This window comes from Pelmatolapia mariae, linkage group LG18 (genome assembly GCF_036321145.2).
Source record: "Pelmatolapia mariae isolate MD_Pm_ZW linkage group LG18, Pm_UMD_F_2, whole genome shotgun sequence".
NCBI lineage: Eukaryota > Metazoa > Chordata > Actinopteri > Cichliformes > Cichlidae > Pelmatolapia > Pelmatolapia mariae.
Genome location: NC_086243.1, coordinates 8186428 through 8205592, shown reverse-complemented (window position 1 = coordinate 8205592; position 19165 = coordinate 8186428). Strand labels below are relative to the sequence as shown.

Below are 19165 nucleotides of genomic sequence, written 5' to 3'. Positions count from 1 at the left end.
TCTACCTATATTCATAAATTATTTCATTCTAAATTACTCCTTATTTTATGTCAACAAGGTGAGCAGTGTTTCTCTTTGACTGACAAACTGTGTCGCCGGCCTCTAGCTACATACATGAAACACTAGTAGTTGGAACAGTGGTGTCCACTGTATTCAACACTGCAGGCTAACATGGTTTCCTCACATCGGCACCTGCTCCTGTGTATTTTTAATGGATTTATTCTAAGTTGATGAGAGTGCATCAATTTTACAGGACGTAATTACACACTAATCTATGACAGACTGTATCTTTAAAATAAAAATGTGTATAACAACACCAATGATAACAAATCCATGAAAATGATGGTTGTGAAAGTGATACGACACTGCAGCAATTTTAGAAACAATTACAAAATTAATGTAAAGGACCAGACCTGAATATAACAACCACAAACTGAAAAATACTGGCAGGAGCCAGTGCTACCTCTCAGCCTCTTAGCAGATGCACTGAGGGTATAAATTATAAAATCATCTGAGAGGTAAGTACTTCATTTTCCAATAAAATATAATGTATTTCAGAACCTCTGTTCCCTTAATGTCATAGCTACTGTGTCCCCGTTAAAAATGGAAAAGTTAGTGTGGACATTTGTGCATAATATTTTACAAGACTGAAAGATAGCACCATGACTTCATCAATGATAGTTTGTTTTCTTGATGCATTACACAAACTGTACCTGAGCAGTGATGCTGGTAAGTGACAGGGCCGTCTTGTTCACACTGACATACTTGAGTGCCTATGAGACTGGGACCACTTAGTGACTTGAAAAAAAGGCATAGCGCTTGGCTTTGCTTAACACAAAAGCAAAAACCTGCCGTTACTGCCTCTGCACAAAATGGCCTAATATAACTAGAAAAATGCCACAATCGCTTCCAGTGCGTATAGTTCGTGACAGGTGGGGATACTTTCAGTGCACCTCCTTTTCACTCAATGTCATTGGATCTAAAAATTGATGACAATAAACAATTTCCATTTCTTTTTCTATTTCTACTTGCATATGTGAACTTAAAGTCACATACAAACTAACTGTATTTATATAGTTTGAAGCTCGAAGTGCAGTGAAAATTTGGCCTGTGAACAGTTGAAGTGGAACACAGAGCAGAACACCATCAGTTGGAAACAACAAAAATGAGTAAAGTGTCATAAAGGACATTAGTAAAACACCACTTCTTCACCTTTGTCCCTCTAAAACAAAAAGACAACTTTCTTCATAGTCAGTCCAAGATTATTTATTAAATTATTACTGATCATTTTGTCCTCAAATTTGGTTGGTTTCAACAGATCAATAAAATTGGAAACGTTATATATATTGGTATAATAAAATACATACTGGCTATCCACACAAAAACAGATACTGTCACAAAACCCAACAAAGAAAACAGAAGAAAGCTGTAAAACTGGCTAAAACACACAGTAGCTTATAGTGAGATGGAAAAGAAAAGCATTCAATATAAATTTGACTGATTCAGGGTGTCCAGAGTTTATTCAATGTTAGACCCCAAGTGGACAGAAATGTTTTGGTTCACAAAAAGGTTTACTTTAATTTCCCAGAGGTGTTAGTTTCATTTGGGGAAACCTGCATTCATGTGAGAATGAAGAAGTCACTTGGATGAGTGACGAAATGTTTCTTCCACTGAAAACACTACGTTCAGATGAACAGAATCAACTTTCTGGGGTTTAATTTTATCATTATATCTTTATTTCAAGTTCAGCTCTGCATTTACACAGTTTTTTTTCCAGGGGCATAACTCAGCAACAAAATCCATGAAAGGAATACCTCGTTGACAAAGTGAAAACTAAATCAGTGATAGAAGGATTACAATAAAATCTGTTGAGTGTGTTGTAATTAATATTAATATGCAGAAAACAAATAAGCAAGAGCATTAGTTTAAATGGAATTTCTAAAGGGAAAACAGAAGTCACTGATAATCAAACATAAGTGTCTGTTTCTTTATTTAATGTTACTAATACACATTTTTAACCAGTGTTGAACTAAGATCTTGCATTAAAAAATAAAAAAGGACAGTAGATGGCAGTATGAAACTATACTATACTACTCTACTACCAACACTTCAGTGATGTTCATGTTTTTATTTGAACAGGCTAAAAATTGCCTGTTCTAGTTGTTTGATTTCTTCAAAAATCCTCCTGCCAGCATCGGCGACTACTTCACTGATTCGTATCAGATGATATAATGGATTAAACTCCTCAGCTTCATCTCTGGCCTCATTTTCACACCAGGACTGAATCTTGCGTCTTTCTTCCTCCACTTCTCTCTCACACTTCTCCTTTAACTTCTTCATCTCCCATTCTTTCTCCTCCCTCTTCCTCTCTCTCTTCCTCTCCTTCTCTCTCTCCTTCCTCTCCCTCTCTCTCTCAGCCTGGAGTTGTTCGTTGTATTTCTGCATCTGTTTCTCATATCTTTCCTGTATTTCTTTCTCCATTTTTTCCATTGTTTCTCGTATTTCTTCTTCTTTCTCTCTCAGGATGCGCAGTTTGTCCTCTTCAATCGCCCTCTCAGCCTCTTGGAACATCTCGTTGGTGTAGTGGCTTCCTCCGTTCTTCTGGACTATCTCTCTGATCTTCTGGATCAGCTCAGTGACCTGAGAGCGCTCCTTCAGTTTATTATTGAAGACGTGGTACTGACCGTTACATCTGGCCACGAGTTCCTGCAGGTCTGAGCTTCCTTCTAAGAACTCTTCCATAGTGGTGCCTTCAAGTTGGTCCCCATGGGTAAAGAGAACCATGCTGTATTTGTCTGCATCAGTGCCAAAGACTTTTTGAATCTTTTGCACTGTCTGCTTTTCTTCTTCAGTGTATCTGCCCAGTCTGACGACCACCAAGAAGATATGGGGTCCTGGAGAAGCATAGGAGATGCACTGGCATATATTTTTAGTAGTTCTCTTCTTATCAAACCTGGTATCAAACAGCCCCGGGGTGTCAATGACAGCAACACGATGTCCATCTACTTTAACTTTGCCTTTTAAACACTCTTCAGTCATAGACATGGCATTGAATCTGGATTCAAAGCACTCACAACCCAGAATAGTGTTTCCAGTAGCACTCTTTCCAGTTCCAGTCTTCCCCATTATCACAATCCTGACCTCATCATCATTTGTCCTGCCAGAATCTGTGTAGAAAGATCAGAAACAATGAATTAGGATCTACATCAGACTGTAAATACACGAGTCTTTACTTCTGAACATTAACCAAGTTCTGGGATGGATTTTCCTACATTCCAAAAATGTCCTTGTTTTTAACAAGTACCCAAAAAAGATGTGTTACAACTAATAATCCTGTGAAGTCAGAGTCATCATCAGTAATATAACCCAGTGTTATCACAATATGTGCATTATTAATTATTATTTTATTTGTTTGGGTTTTTTTAAATTTACCTCACATACATGAAAAAATCCTAAATCATAGGGTTAGGATTAGAGTTTGAAGCTAGGATTAGAGGGTTAAAAGTGATTTCAAAACTATAGCCGCTTTCTATAAAAGGCTTTCTCTGCAAAGGCTGCATGATATTTAATTAAATTTCATTAAATTCATTCATGATCACTGTTGTAACACTAAAACAACACTGCTAAAAAGATGACTTAACAAGCTTGCTGGCCATGTTTGGGATGAAATTATTCCTTTCCTAAATAGTGCAGTGTAGATACTTTCCTGGTGTTGAGTCAGAAGTGAAAGTCACAGACTGTGCTGCACCTCCTTTAACAGAACGTATCAACTAATCCACTAGGGCTGCCACGATTAGTCGACTAGTCACGATTACGTCGACGACTAACTTAATAGTTAACGCCCCAATTGAAGAGGCAGGAATAAGTAGTAGGATTTAAGAGTGTAATAATGGACTGAAACAGAAGATGGCAGCAATGCATCTACAAGGATGCCAGCTGCCATTACACACCAAAGAAGAAGAAGAAGCAGTCTCCGTTATGGTAGCTGTGTCCAAATTCAGCTGCTGCACCCTTCAGAGGCTGCATATGTAGGCCAATTACGTCACAGCAACATGATGAAGGCTGTCCAAATTTGAAGACTCCTCCAAATGCGTCCTCCTTTTCCCCAAATTTGAAGGCTGGGTTGGCGTATCCTTCACGGACCATCCTATCCCAGAATTCATAGTGCGGCCCAGCCAATTCCAGTTACCAACAATGGCGGCAGCTACTTAGTTTTAATATTACTCATTCTGGGTCACAAAATAAACTTTTAAGACATTTTCAGGCGAGAATGGAGCTGTGTAAACTTCAAATATCTGCTCAATTTATCAAGACACCACATTTTAGCAAAAGTGCTCCGACGTTTTCAGATACAAGCTGACCGGGAAGTCAAAGCTCACTAGAGCCGGCGAGAACAGCGAACTCCCGGCACATAGTTTTTAGACCCCTGCGGTCTTTCACTACTCAGGTTAAACATGATATATAAGTCACTTAAAAATGTTATTCTTTGGATCTTTTCAGTGTTTTATTTGTTCCTGAGTAAAGTTACAGTTTTCACACAGCTTAGTTTATTAAACTCCACCGACACAATCTGCAAATTTCATTAAAAGTTTAATAAACTGTCATCTTGTCTTTATTTTTAGTTAGCGCATACCTTAAACACTTGCTGTAAGCTAATGATAGTTATATAAGAGCAGATGCATGCTGGTGCAATAAGCTGTACGTTTTGCATCCAATGGATGCATGATCTGATTAGTCGACTATCAAAATAATCATTTCTGCCAGCCCTATAATCCACACCCACTAATAACTGCTTTGGCCGCGGAGTGAAAGTGAAACTAAAGTTTTGTGGTATTCTTTCATTTACAAGATTTTTTTAATTTTATATATATATTATACATGTATATATATATATATGTATATACTAATCAACATGGTTATAAAACTGGATAACCATGTTGATTAGTATAGATTTTTTTGCTTTCAGGTTCGCTTTCTACTAGGATATCTGACCAAACTCTAACTTATCTGCAAAGCCAGACCCTTGTCCCCGCTCCCATCCCCATTTACAAGAAACAGCAACACTTTTTTAGAACTACAGACCCTGCAGCACAAACCAGTTCTTACATGATGTTTTCACTATGTTTCACATCTGCTGTTTCTCATAGAAATGTCCGTGCGACAGGATATATTAAAATGTGTTCACGTTTAAGCTCCAAAACTTAATAATAATAAGTTAATAATAATTTCACTTCTATTTATAATGTGAGAGGCCTGGCATCATTAATTAACATCAATTCTTGCAAAATGATATCTTATAATCACAAAAATATTTTTAATAAAAAATGAAAATTAATTTTAATGAAAAATATTCAGCAAAAAAGATTTTTTTTTACATATTTATTAATGCAGACAGATGCAGAGTTTTTAATACATTTGAGTCCATATCTGGTTTTAGAAAAATCTCCTTGTAACTGAAATAACACCATAAAACTTTAGTTTCATTTCACTCTGTGTTCAGTACAGTCAGTTGTAGGTGTGGTTTGTCTCATACTGCCTGTTGAAAAAGGTGCGGCACACTCTCTGCCTTTCACTTCTTACTCCAATTCAGGTAGCCACACAACACTGTTTAGACTGGAGATCGACAGAAGCAATTACAACCCAAACATGGCTGGCAAGTTTGGTAAGTCATCATGTTAGTCATGTTTTCTAGTGTTACAACAGTGATCATGGCTGATTTAAAAATAAGATAGAAAGACAGAAACAAGATCATTGAGGTTAGTATGAGGCACAGACCTGTGATGGTGTAAATAAATGTTTTAAGTCCGAAAGGGAGTAGGTAGAAGTGGAATGTTTATCAAGACCTACCCCATTGTGCAAAAATGAATAAAAAATAAAACCTCAGTTATGCACAACCTACCTACATGCTCATTAGCTATAGATATGTATTTAATAATAATAGCAATAATAATGGGCACTAGGAACACAAAGACAAAGACTCACTGTTTTCCTTTGGTCATTACTATTGTCCATAGTGCTCCTTTCTAACCATGCCAACCTGCTCCTTATTTAACCAAGTCTCTGAGACAGCAGTTTGTGAATTTAGCTCTGAGATGTGGAAGAGAGGTCATAACTTTTGAATGTCCATAGTTAAGATTCCTGCTATTAAATATATTATCCACTGTAACATTATAGTTACACAGTTCATAAGTGTAGAATCTACAGGCGATTAGTGATTATATGTACCAGAAAAGAAAAAAAAAAGATCTGGAATAATTGCATTTTCTGATAGCAGAGTGTTAGGGTCATTACTGAGGATGACTATGATTTCACAGGATCAACAGCAATAAGTACAATGTATTTCCTGCTTTCTACACAGATTTCTACAAAAATAATGAGGTGAGGATTGTGATGGTGGGGAAGACTGGAATTGGAAAGAGTGCTACTGGAAACACCATTCTGGGCCGTGAGTGCTTTGAATCCAAGTTCAGTGCCAAATCTATGACTGCAGAGTGTTCCAAAGGAAAAGCTACAGTGGATGGACATCGTGTTGCTATCATTGACACCCCAGGGCTGTTTGATACCAGGGTTGATGAAGAGGAAACTCAGAAAAATATATGTCAGTGCATCTCCTATGCTTCTCCAGGACCCCATATCTTCTTGGTGGTCATCAAACTGGACAGATACACTGAAGAGGAAAAACAGACGGTGCAAAAGATTCAAAAAATCTTTGGCACTGATGCAGACAAATACAGCATGGTTCTCTTTACCCATGGGGACCAACTTGAAGGCACCACTATTGAAGAGTTCTTAGAAGGAAGCTCAGACCTGCAGGAACTCGTGGCCAGATGTAACGGTCAGTACCACGTCTTCAATAATAAACTGAAGGAGCGCTCTCAGGTCACTGAGCTGCTCCAGAAGATCAGAGAGATAGTCCAGAAGAACGGAGGAAGCCACTACACCAATGAGATGTTCCAAAAGGCTGAGAGGGCGATTGAAGAGGAGAAACAACGCATCCTGAGAGAGAAAGAAGAAGAAATACAGAAAGAAAAGGAGAAGGTTGAGAGAGAAATACGGGAAAGAAATGAGAAAGAGATGCAGAAATACAACGAACAACTCCAGGCTGAGAGAGAGAGGGAGAGGAAGGAGAGAGAGGAGGAGAGGAAGGAGAGAGAGGAGGAGAGGAAGAGGGAGAGAGAGGAGAGAGAACGGGAGATGAAGAAGTTAAAGGAGAAGTGTGAGAGAGAAGTGGAGGAAGAAAGACGCAAGATTCAGTCCGGATATGAAAATGAAGCCAGAGATGAAGCTGAGAAGTTTAATCCATTATTTTTTCTGTTTGATGGATTTAAAAAATTTGCGAAGATCTTAAAAAACACTTTTAAAATTTGACTCATGCATTGAATGACAGTCAGGATCTTTTTATATAGAAACTCATGATTACCGCTCTGTATCATTGTTTTAAACTTTTTCTTAGACTTCCCCTGCATGTCTAGACTCCCTAATATGATGTTACAGATAGCAACATGTTCAAAAGTCGTAATATTTTGGGAATTTTATGTGAGATTCCTGTAAAATTTGTCAATCTTCTTTCTGAAGTTTTGAAGCTTTCTCTTTTTTTCATTTACAGCTCGCTGTTTTCACACCGCAGATCCTGTGGACATGTTGAATTTCCTTTTTATGTTATCTTAGTGATTTATTAGTTGGAGTTCATACTGTGGGATTTTGGGACATTCACAGTATCCAGTCATTATTTTAGTTAGAAATATCTGTATGTATGTATCTTTGTAACTTCTCTTGTTGCCAATGATGATGTTTTTGTTTATGAGATTTACTTTACTTAATTTTCTTGGTGAATGAATCCGTGTTTGTTCCAACTTTTACCTTCCCCTTGACTCAGTTGTTTGCGTTGCCTTTTGCCTTCACATGTATGACTCGCAGCCTGACAATAAATTTAGATTTATGAACTTTGTGCCATGACCTCTAGAACTGTCATGTCAGTCAAGGTCTGTCAAGGCTGTGTGCAGGCAGGAGTGGTGATATGGAGGACCCAAGGGGCAGACACTCAGCGGCAAAACGTGAACTCAACACAGCTTTAATGCTGAACTCAAAAAGGTAACAAAACTGAGAATCCAAAATAAACTAACTAACTAACTAACACACACACACACACACACACACACACACACACAGAGGGAGCAATCAGGGAATGGAAAGCAGGCGGGAAACACAGCTGGCAAATCAGGCCTAACGAGACAAAGGAAGCAAAACCAGACACATTAACATGAGACACGGACTATCAAAGTAAAACAGGAAACACAGACTGAACTTATAGACAGACTCACAAGCAGACACTGCAACAGAGACGTGGGAACAGGGCAGACACAGACACTGACTGGACATAGAATAGAGGGAGTAAGGAAACCAAAACCTGAGAACTACATAATCAAACACCAAGAAGAACTGGGGGAAAAATAGAAATGCAAAACAGAAACCAAAACCTTCACAAAAATAAACTAAGAAGAGAACACAAATAAAGGGTACAAAACAGAAACCACTGGGTCAACGACCCTAGCCACAAAAAAGAGCATCTTCTTCTCTCCCTTTGTCATATTCCAACTTCAACAGTAGATGTAGGGTGGACAAAGGCACTTCCATGCTCACAAACCATTTTATTTTTGACAGTGTGTTTGTTAGTGAATATGTGTGTGAGGGAGAGCTATAGAGCGGCAACCAGTCCAGGATGTATCCTGCTATTCGCTCTATGACAGCTGAGATAGACCTTCTAATTGGTAGTCCTTTCACATATTGTCATAACACTTATTTATTACAACTGGCCAAAAATACTCACGACTGATGTTTTTTCTATAATAAATGAATTAAATTATTTCTTTAAACAGTACTGAACTGGTGGCAGTAAAGCCATTATGGAGTGATACAGAGGAATGCCCATAGGTTAATGGCAGATTTTATGTTTAAAAACATTCAGCTGATATCTCTCTATATATATTCATAAATCAATTCATTTTAAATTACTCATTGTTTTATGTTAACAAGGTGAGCAGTGTCTCTCTTTGACCGATAAACTGTGTCGCCGGTCTTCGGCTACATACATAAAACACTAGTAGTTGGAACACTGGTGTCCACTGTATTCAACACTGCAGGCTGACATGGTGGTTTCCTCACATCGGCACCTGCTCCTATGTATTTTTAAATAATAATAATAATAATAATACATTTTATTTATAGGCGCCTTTCAGACCCTCAAGGTCACCTTACAGTAGCACATAAACAATACCATAAAAAACATTAAAAAAGATGTATATATAGCAAACATGGTAGATAAAATTTAGACATAAACAATCATAAAAGTATAAAAGAAAATATAAAAACTGAGCAAGGTAAAAATGGCCTAAGACAGATCAGGTGTATGCAATTCTGAACAGATGGGTTTTGAGTAGTGATTTAAAAGAGGTGAGACAGTGTGTGGTCCGTAGAGCAAGTGGAAGTGCATTCCAAAGTCTCGGGGCAGAACAACTAAAGGCTCTGAGTCCCGTGGTAGTCAGGCGAGCAGGTGGAACTGACAGAAGGGAAGCTGAAGAAGAGCGGAGTGTACGAAGGGGTGAGTATGTATGGAGAAGATCGGATAGATAAGGAGGAGCGAGGTTATGAAGCGCTTTGAAAGTGAGAAGCAGGATCTTGAAATTGACACGGAGGTGAATTGGGAGCCAATGGAGCTGTTTAAGAACAGGTGTTATATGTTCAGTGGATCTAGTTCTGGAAATAATACGAGCAGCTGTATTTTGAACCAACTGCAGTTTATGGAGGGATTTATGAGGTAGACCATAGAGAAGAGAGTTACAGTAATCCAGACGAGATGTGACAAGAGCATTGACAAGTATGGCGGTACTGTGTGGTGTGAGTGAGGGACGAAGACGGTTAATATTACGGAGATGAAAGTAGGAAGACCGAGTGATATTATTTATATGTGCTGTGAAGGACAGAGTGCTATCCCGCACAGTACAGAGATGGTCGCAGGAGAGCGAGGAGGCTCTTAAGGATTGTTTTGAGTCGACTGTGTGGGAGGTGATCTGTGACGACCACGGAGAGGACATCGACAGCCTTACTACATGCATTACGGACTATATTAATTTCTGTGTGGATAACACCGTACCTACCAGGACTGTACGGTGTTTCTCCAACAACAAACCTTGGATTACCCCGGAAATTAAAGCTGTCCTCAAGCAGAAGAGGAGGGCCTTCAAATCCAAAGACAAAGAGGAGTTGAAAAGGGTGCAGAGAGAGTTGAGGGGACTGATAAGGAATGGGAAGGATAGCTACAGGCAGAAGATGGAGAACCAGCTTCAGCAAAATAACGTTGGTGAAGTCTGGAGAGGCCTCAGAACCATCTCGGGCCACAAACATCAGAACTCTCTGCCTGGGAGGGATGTGAGGTGGGCAAATGAACTGAATCATTTCTTCAACAGATTTGATTCAGCCATGAGGCAGTCTCCAACATCAGCTGCAGACTCAACCACCCCCACTGCTGCTGTTCCACCTCTGACACCTCAGACACTTCACACCTCCTCTATTCACCCTGCTCACTCCTCCCCACCCCCAACAACAGCATCCAATACACACTCAACACAAGGCTCCAGCCTGTCTCTCTCAACCACCCAGGTTAGGAGGGAACTGAGGAGGATTAATGGCAAGAAGGCAGCGGGTCCAGATGGCATCAGCTCGAGGGTCGTCAGGTCCTGCGCGGACCAACTGTGTGGTGTGATGGAGCACCTCTTCAACCTGAGCCTGAGGCTGGGAAGAGTCCCACAGCTCTGGAAAACCTCCTGTGTTGTACCAGTGCCAAAGACTTCACGCCCCAAGGACCTCAACAGCTACAGGCCGGTGGCTCTGACATCCCACCTGATGAAGACCCTGGAGCGGCTGGTCCTGGCTCAGCTTCGGCGCCTTGTGAGCTCATCACTGGACCCACTTCAGTTTGCCTACCAGCCTGGCATTGGAGCGGATGATGCCATCATTCACCTCCTACATCGCTCCCTCGCTCACCTGGAGACCGCTGGGAGCACTGTGAGAATCATGTTCTTTGATTTCTCCAGTGCCTTCAACACTATTCTTCCCTCGGTTCTGAAGGACAAGCTGGAGAACTCTGGAGTGGACCATCACCTCACTACCTGGATTTTGGACTACCTCACCGACCGACCACAGTATGTGAGGACTCAGGGCTGTGTGTCGGACAGGGTCGTCTGCAGTACGGGGGCCCCACAGGGAACGGTTCTGGCTCCGTTCCTCTTCACCATCTACACTGCAGACTTCTCCCACAACTCCACCCAGTGCTTCCTGCAGAAGTTCTCTGATGACTCTGCTATAGTCGGCCTCATCACTGATGGGGACGACAAGGAGTACAGAGGACTGACTCAGGACTTTGTGGACTGGTGCCAGCTGAACTACCTCCAGATCAATGCCAGTAAAACCAAGGAGCTGGTGGTAGACTTCCGCAGGCACAAACATCCTCCACTGCAACCACTGAACATCCAAGGTATGGACATTGAGACTGTGGACAGCTACAGGTACCTTGGTGTTCATCTGAACAACAAACTGGACTGGACTCATAACTCAGACGCCCTCTACAGGAAAGGGCAGAGCAGGCTGTACCTGCTGCGGAGACTCAGGTCGTTTGGAGTGGAGGGCCCACTCCTGAAGACCTTCTATGACTCTGTGGTGGCCTCAGCCATCTTTTATGGTGTGGTCTGCTGGGGTGGCAGCATCTCTGCTGGGGACAGGAAGAGACTGAACAGGCTGATCCGAAGGGCCAGCTCTGTTCTAGGATGCCCTCTGGACCCAGTGGAGGTTGTGAGTGACAGGAGAATGGTGGCTAAGCTGTCATCCCTGCTGGACAACATCTCCCACCCCATGCATGAGACTGTGACAGCACTGAGCAGCTCCTTCAGTGGGAGACTGCGGCACCCACGGTGTGGGACGGAGAGATTTCGCAGGTCTTTCCTCCCCACTGCTGTCAGACTCCACAACAAAGACTTTAACTGATCATACACACACATCCACAAATGTGCAATAACACAAATGTGCAATAATCTTTCTGGCACCGTTGTATTTTTCACTCTGTTGTATATAGCATTTGTATTCTATTTTTATCCTATTGTATATTTTATTCTATTTTATTCTAGTGTATATAGTATTCTATTTTTATTCTATTCTGTACAGTGGTGTACTGTATTTATTCTTATTTTATTTTATTCTAATTGTCCTTCATAACTTTTGCACTGTCCACTTCCTGCTGTGACAAAACAAATTTCCCACGTGTGGGACTAATAAAGGTCATCTTATCTTATCTTATCTTATCGAGAATGACACCAAGACTCTTAACCTGAGGGGAGGGTGTGACAACAGAGTTATCAATGGATAATGAAAGACTGGTTGGAACTGTAGTCAGTTTTGATCTGGTGCCTATTAAAATGAATTCTGTTTTATTGCCATTAAGTTTAAGAAAGTTGTGCGTAAACCAGACCTTGATTTCACTTAAACAGTCAGAAATGGATGTGGGTGGGAGAGTAGCTGTGGGTTTGGAGGATAGGTAGAGCTGGGTGTCATCTGCGTAGCAGTGAAACTGGATGTTATGTTCCTAAAAATATTACCTAGGGGTAGGAGATAGATGATAAAAAGTAAAGGACCCAGGACAGAGCCTTGGGGTACACCGGAATTAACTGGAGTAGATACTGATCTGTGAGGGAGTAATTGAACAAACTGTGAGCGGCAAGAGAGATAAGAAGTAAACCAGGCGAGTACTGTACCATTGATGCCAATAGATGCTAATCTGTGAAGGAGGATGCGGTGGGAGATAGTGTCAAAAGCTGCTGTAAGGTCAAGGAAAATGAGGATGGAGATGAGTCCAGAATCAGCTGCAAGCAGAAGATCATTGGCGATTTTTACTAGGGCTGTTTCTGTACTGTGACATGAACGGAAGCCAGACTGAAACTGTTCGTACAAGTTATTTCCAATGAGATGATGATGAACCTGTGCAGCCACTATCTTTTCAAGAATTTTTGCTAGGAAAGGGAGATTTGAAATTGGCCTGAAATTATTTAGATTGGAGAGATCTGAACCATTCTTTTTCAGTATTGGAGTTATTATTGCAGTTTTAAGAGAAGAAGGAACAGAACCAGATATAAGAGAGGAGTGTACGATATTAGCAATCAGTGGGGCAAGAGACGGGAATGAGAGTTTAACAAGATTTGTCGGCAGTGGATCAAGTTTACATGATGATGACTTTAAGTTAGTAATTATGGAAGATAGCTGAGTTATTGTGGGAAGTTCAAAATTGGATAGAGAGGATGACAGCTGAGAAGGACAAAAAATGCAGATAGAACAATTGACCATTTCACAGGACGAGGGCAATTGTTGATGAAGATTCTCAATCTTGGTGTAAAAAAAGTCCATAAATTTGTTGCAAATTGCGGCAGAGTGTGTATGTATGGCAAAGGTATCTGGGGGTTTAAAAATATTATGCAATGTAGAAAACAAAGTGCGAGTGTTTCCTTCAGCAGATTCAATAACAGAGGTGTAGTAAGCAGATTTAGCATGATGAATAGCTTCTTTATAGTGTTGTATATGGCTGAGATACATGTCCTTGTGAATAGTAAGTCCTGTTTTCCTGGAGAGACGTTCTAGGCGGCGTCCAGTAGCTTTAAGTTGGCGAAGTTCAGATGAATACCATGGCGCAGAGCGAGAGAAAGAAACAGTTCGAGTTTTTTGGGGAGGCAAGGTATCTAAGAGGTTGATAAGTTCATTGTTATAGTGAGATACCAGGTCGTCTATGGAAGCTGAGGCATCAATGGTAGGTAAGTTATTAATGCCATGGGAAAGAGTTGATAGATCAATGCCCCTAATATTTCTAAAAGTAATTGAGCGGTTTTGTTTATTTTTGTATAGTGGGAGACTAGCATTGAATAAAACTAATTTATGGTCTGAAAAAGGCATGTCCAATACAGCACAATTTTTAGGGGTGACACCGATACAGCAAACAAGATCCAAAATGTGTCCTTTGGAGTGTGTGGGAATGTCCATATATTGGTGTAAGCCAAAATTGTCCAGACAAGATATAAAATCTCTTGTGGCTGAATTTGATGTGTTGTCCATGTGGATGTTAAAATCGCCCAGCAGTAGTATATTTGGAGATAAGAGTAGGGTTTCAGCGAGAAAGTTAGAAAAATCAGTTAAAAAGTCAGAGTTGATTTTAGGTGGACGGTAAACAGCAACTAATACTGTGGGGGTTGGTCCATTAATTTGAATCAGCATGGATTCAAACGAGGAGTAGGCAGGAGCAGAAAGAGAGGTTACCTTGTACTTGCTGTTGTACAGGATCGCAAGGCCACCCCCACGTCCCGACACACGGGGCTGGCAGGTGTAAACAAATCCAGGCGGAGTAGTCAGGTTGAGATCGGTGAAATCATTTGGATGCTGCCAGGTCTCCGTCAGACATAGAAAGTCCAGGTTATGATCATTAAGAATATCATAAACAAGAGGTCCCTTGTTGGAGAGGGATCGGACATTAAGCAATCCGACGGAAACGGGATAGTCGCCGCAAGCTTTGCAAACCGACCGGGCAGGGCTAGCAAGCACACTAGGGTCAGCAGTCCGTCCACCAGGCTTCCTAGTGGAGCGGCGGTGAGATGACCACAGGGATGGTATCGAATTCCTGCTGTCAATCCTGTAATTCCGTCTGGATCCGCGGTGGACATACTTTCGACGCGGGCGCCAGGCGATGGCAGGGTGTAGCAGTGAAGCCGGCGGAAAGGTCGAGAGGTGCTGGAAGCGCAGGAAGAGTAGCTCTGATGTCGAGTACCTCAGCGTGGAGGAGACGGGCCGGAGTATGGACTGCAGAACAAACCCAGCGAGAAGAGCCCGGAAGAGCAGCAACTTAGCAGTAGTCATAATGTAATACCGGCTATCCGAAGACAGCGCAGCGGCTAGCAGCTGATGCTGACAGTTGGTGCTAACAGCTGATGCTAACAGCTGATGCTAACAGCTGACAGTAAATGTGTCCAAAGCACACCGGCCAAACAGGTCAGGCAGGGAAGCACTTTACCTGGGAGACAGTAGATTCAGAGAACAAAACAAACAAACTTTTGAAACTATACTAAGCAGTAAGTATAGATGTATACAGAGGGGAGCAGCGGCAGCCAAACGCGCCAGCGTCCACTCCTCCTTCCTGCACTCCTCCTCAGGTAATTCAGGTAATAAAGGATTTATTCTAATTCGTAATTACACACTAATCTATGACAGACTGTATCTTTAAAATAAAAATGTATATAACAACACCAATGACAACAAACCCATAAAAATGATGGTTGTGCAAGTGATATGACACTGCAGCAATTTTAGAAACGATTAAAAAATTAATGTAAAGGACCAGACCTGAATATAACAACCACAAACTGAAAAATACTGGCAGCAGCCAGTGCTACCTCTCAGCCTCTTAGAATGGCCAAAATGGCCTAAAATAACTAGAAAAATGCCACAATCGCTTCCAGTGCGTATAGTTCGTGACAGGTGGGGATACTTTCAGTGCAACTCCTTTTCACTCAATAACATTGGATCTAAAAATTGATGACAATAAACAATTTCCATTTCTTTTTCTATTTCTATTTGCATATGTAACCTTAAAGTCACATACAAACTAACTGTATTTATATAGTTTGAAGCTTGAAGTGCAGTGAAAATTTGGCATGTGAACAGTTGAAGTGGAACAGAGCAGAGCACCATCAGTTGGAAACAACAGAAAATGAGTAAAGTGTGATAAAGTACAGTAATAAAACACCACTTCTTCACCTTTGTCCCTCTAAAACAAAAAGACAAATTTCTTCATAGTCAGTCCAAGATTATTTATTAAATTATTACTGATCATTTTGTCCTCAAGTTTGGTCAGTTTCAACAGATCAATAAAATTGGAAACGTTATAAATATTTGCATTATAAAATACACGCTGGCTATCCACACAAAAACAGATACTGTCGCAAAACATAACAAAGAAAACAGAAGAAAGCTGTAAAACTGGCTGCCTACAGTGAGATGGCAAAGAAAAGCATTCAATATAAATCTGACTGATTCAGGGTGTCCAGAGTTTATTCAGTGTTAGACTCCAAGTGGACAGAAATGTTTTGGTTCACAAAAAGGTTTACTTTAATTTCCCAGAGGTGCTAGTTTCATTTTGGGAAATCTGCATTCATGTGAGAATGAAGAAGTCACTTGGATGAGTGATGAAATGTTTCTCCCAGTGAAAACACTACGTTCAGATGAACAGAATCAACTTTCTGGGGTTTAATTTCAAGTTCAGCTAATGAAGAAGTCTCTCCGAGTATTTTATGGGATGCCCTAAAAGAGGTTATACGAGGAAAACCTTTAGGCTACAGCACCAACTTAAAAAAGAAGAGAAATGAGCACTTAAGAAAACTCCAGGCGCAATTACAGTACCTTGAAGATGCCCATAAAATAAGTGCAGATATAAATTTGAAATTAGAAATACAATAGAAGAAAAATGAAATTAATGAAAGTTTTTCATGTGAAATACAAAAAAATATGGCTTTTTTACAACAAAGATACTATGAGGTAGGAGGCAAATCTGCAAAACTATTGGCCTATAAATTAAAAAAACAACAATTAGAAAATATAATTCACAAAATAAAGGATCCTCAAACAAATAACATCGTGTACAAATTGGAAGACATTCAGCTAGCTTTTCTAAAATTCTACAAAGAACTATACACACAACCTAGAGTGGATGATAAAGGTATGATATCCTTCCTGGACTCACTTTGCTTACCAAAGCTGACTGAAAACCAAAATATAACCTTAATCAAGGACATATACGAAATTGAAATTTAAAAAGCTATCTCAAAATTAAAACCCAATAAATCTCCAGGCCCGGATGGATTTCCATCAGATTGGTATAAGGAAATGAAAGAGTTATTGATCCCCTTGATGAAAACAACGTTCAATTATATCTTAAAGACGGGAGTAATTCCCCCATCTTGGAATGAGGCATCTATTTCCTGAATAGCTAAAGAAGGAAAGGACAGGCTTGACTGTGGAAATTACCGCCCTATTAGTGTTCTTAACCAGGACTATAAGATATTTACATACATCCTTGCCAAAAGAATTGAAAATATTCTTGTTCAGATAATTAGCTTGGATCAGACTGGTTTTATTAAGCAGAGACAAATGCAAGATAATGTTCGCTGAACATTACATGTTATTGATTATGTAGTTAAAAATAAAATTCAGATGGTCCTTATGAGCTTAGATGCTGAAAAGGCTTTTGATCGGATTAATTGGGAATTTCTATACAAAGTTATGGGCAAGTTTGGATTTCATCAATCGTTTATCATGATCATCCAAGCACTATATAAATCACCAAGGGCAAGAATCAAAGTCAACGGGGCGCTTTCTAATTTTTTCGATCTACAGAGAGGGACACGCCAGGGTTGTCCATTTAGTCCTCCACTCTTTGCCCTTTTCATAGAGGCCCTGAGTCAAAGTGTTTGTTCTGAAGGCAGGACTGTGATGCAGTTTTCTGCCTCACCACTAGAGGGCGCGGCCGTTTTGTGAGTAATGTTTTGACTGGGATGGGAAATGGTGTTCATGGAGGCAGTGTGAATCACAAGTTATGCTTGATGATATCAGAAATCATCATAACAAATTGGTCCTTCGAGCCGGATGAGGTGATTACAGAGTGAAGATGGATTATGACCCCCAGAGAGCAGGTGCACATCCACGGAGGGCTGTGCGACCACCAGGATGGATGACTCAGTATGAAGGCTACACACTGCCACCCACTGTTACATTGGAGCAGCAGCAGACTAGAGAGGGATACGCCAAGATGACGCCCCTCACCCAGACTCCTGGTTCTATTGGAGCTGCAGTACAGACCCCAGTGGCATCCAGCATTCCACCGGAGTTCATGAACATTGTGCAGCAACTGCAGGAGGACAACAGGCAACTTCAGCTGATGGTAGGAGACATGAGGAGGCAGATGGATCGCAATGTCACCACGTTGGAATCCACCCGCTTACGTTCTGCCCAGCAGCCAGGGGGCTACATTTCAGCTGATGACACTTGGGTCTCCACGCCTCTAACCCCACAGCCTTTCCCCCTGAGACCAGAGCAGCACAATATATCCTACACACAGGATGCAGCTGAAGAATGGCCAGTACCACCACCTCCAGTTTTTCTCCCGAGAGATCATCCTGATCTACCAGAGGTACAGTCTGTTCCACCTCCACCGCTACCAGCCATTGCACAAGAGCTTAGCCAACGCTTACAAGAGCTACAGTTACAGCAACCCTCAGCCACTGAAGCTCCTGACTTTCAGTCTCGTGCACCACAGTCCACCCCCTTATCTCGATCACTAGCTGGACCTAGTTTCGACGCAAACATGCTCCCCCCAGAACAAGTGTTGGCTCCCACTACAGCCATAGCTGTAAAGGAGAAGACCTACAGAGGGCCATCTCCCTCCATCCCAGAGTTCACAAAGGGTGATCCCAGGCAGTTTGCTAGATTAAGGCTTGCCCTAGACAATATTCTCCCCTGTGATTCAACCGAGAGGTTCAAATATCAGGTCTTATGTGACCACCTTAAATTTGAGGAAGCTCTTTTAATTGCTGACTCCTACAGTAACTCACCTCACCCATACTCTGACACGATGGCCTCGCTCACTAAACATTATGGTCAGCCGCACCAGCTGTCACTGCAGAGAATAGCAGAGCTTATGGATGAGCCCAGCATCCGCCCGGGTGACACAACTGGATTCAGAAGGTTTGCACTGAGAGTCCGTGCTCTGGTCGGCATGTTAGAGCTACTTGGGGAAGATGGACACATAGAGCTGCAATGCGGGTCCCATGTTGCTAGACTGACACAAAAGCTACCCCAAGACCTACGTGCTGCTTTCCGCCGCTACCTTTACCCACAGAAAGATGGAATACCATCATTGAGAGACTTTGCAGAGTGGCTGGAGTATGAGCTGGTCATTCAAGAGGGCGGAGATCACACAGAGAAGGTAGAGGAGAGCTCGAGAGACAGGAGCAGCATGAAAAGAGATAAAAGAGCCACCAAAAGGACTACCACCGTGCTCCATGGTGCAACACACAACACTGCCCCCCAA

General features: G+C 41.3%; 2 protein-coding genes across 2 annotated transcripts; one reads left to right on the top strand and one right to left on the bottom strand.

Annotated features, from left to right (window-relative positions):
* Positions 1-2127: 2127 nt before the first annotated feature.
* On the bottom strand, positions 2128-14940 carry LOC134617229 (uncharacterized). Its single transcript, XM_063462431.1, has 3 exons — positions 14347-14940; positions 12892-13038; positions 2128-3156 (listed from the first exon to the last, which is right to left on the bottom strand). Exons 1-3 carry the CDS (start codon positions 14938-14940, stop codon positions 2128-2130), a joined length of 1770 nt encoding a protein of 589 aa, XP_063318501.1.
* Positions 5593-7876, top strand: LOC134616570 (GTPase IMAP family member 4-like). Its single transcript, XM_063461442.1, has 2 exons — positions 5593-5662; positions 6359-7876. Exons 1-2 carry the CDS (start codon positions 5647-5649, stop codon positions 7366-7368), a joined length of 1026 nt encoding a protein of 341 aa, XP_063317512.1. The 5' UTR covers positions 5593-5646; the 3' UTR covers positions 7369-7876.
* Positions 14941-19165: the final 4225 nt, after the last annotated feature.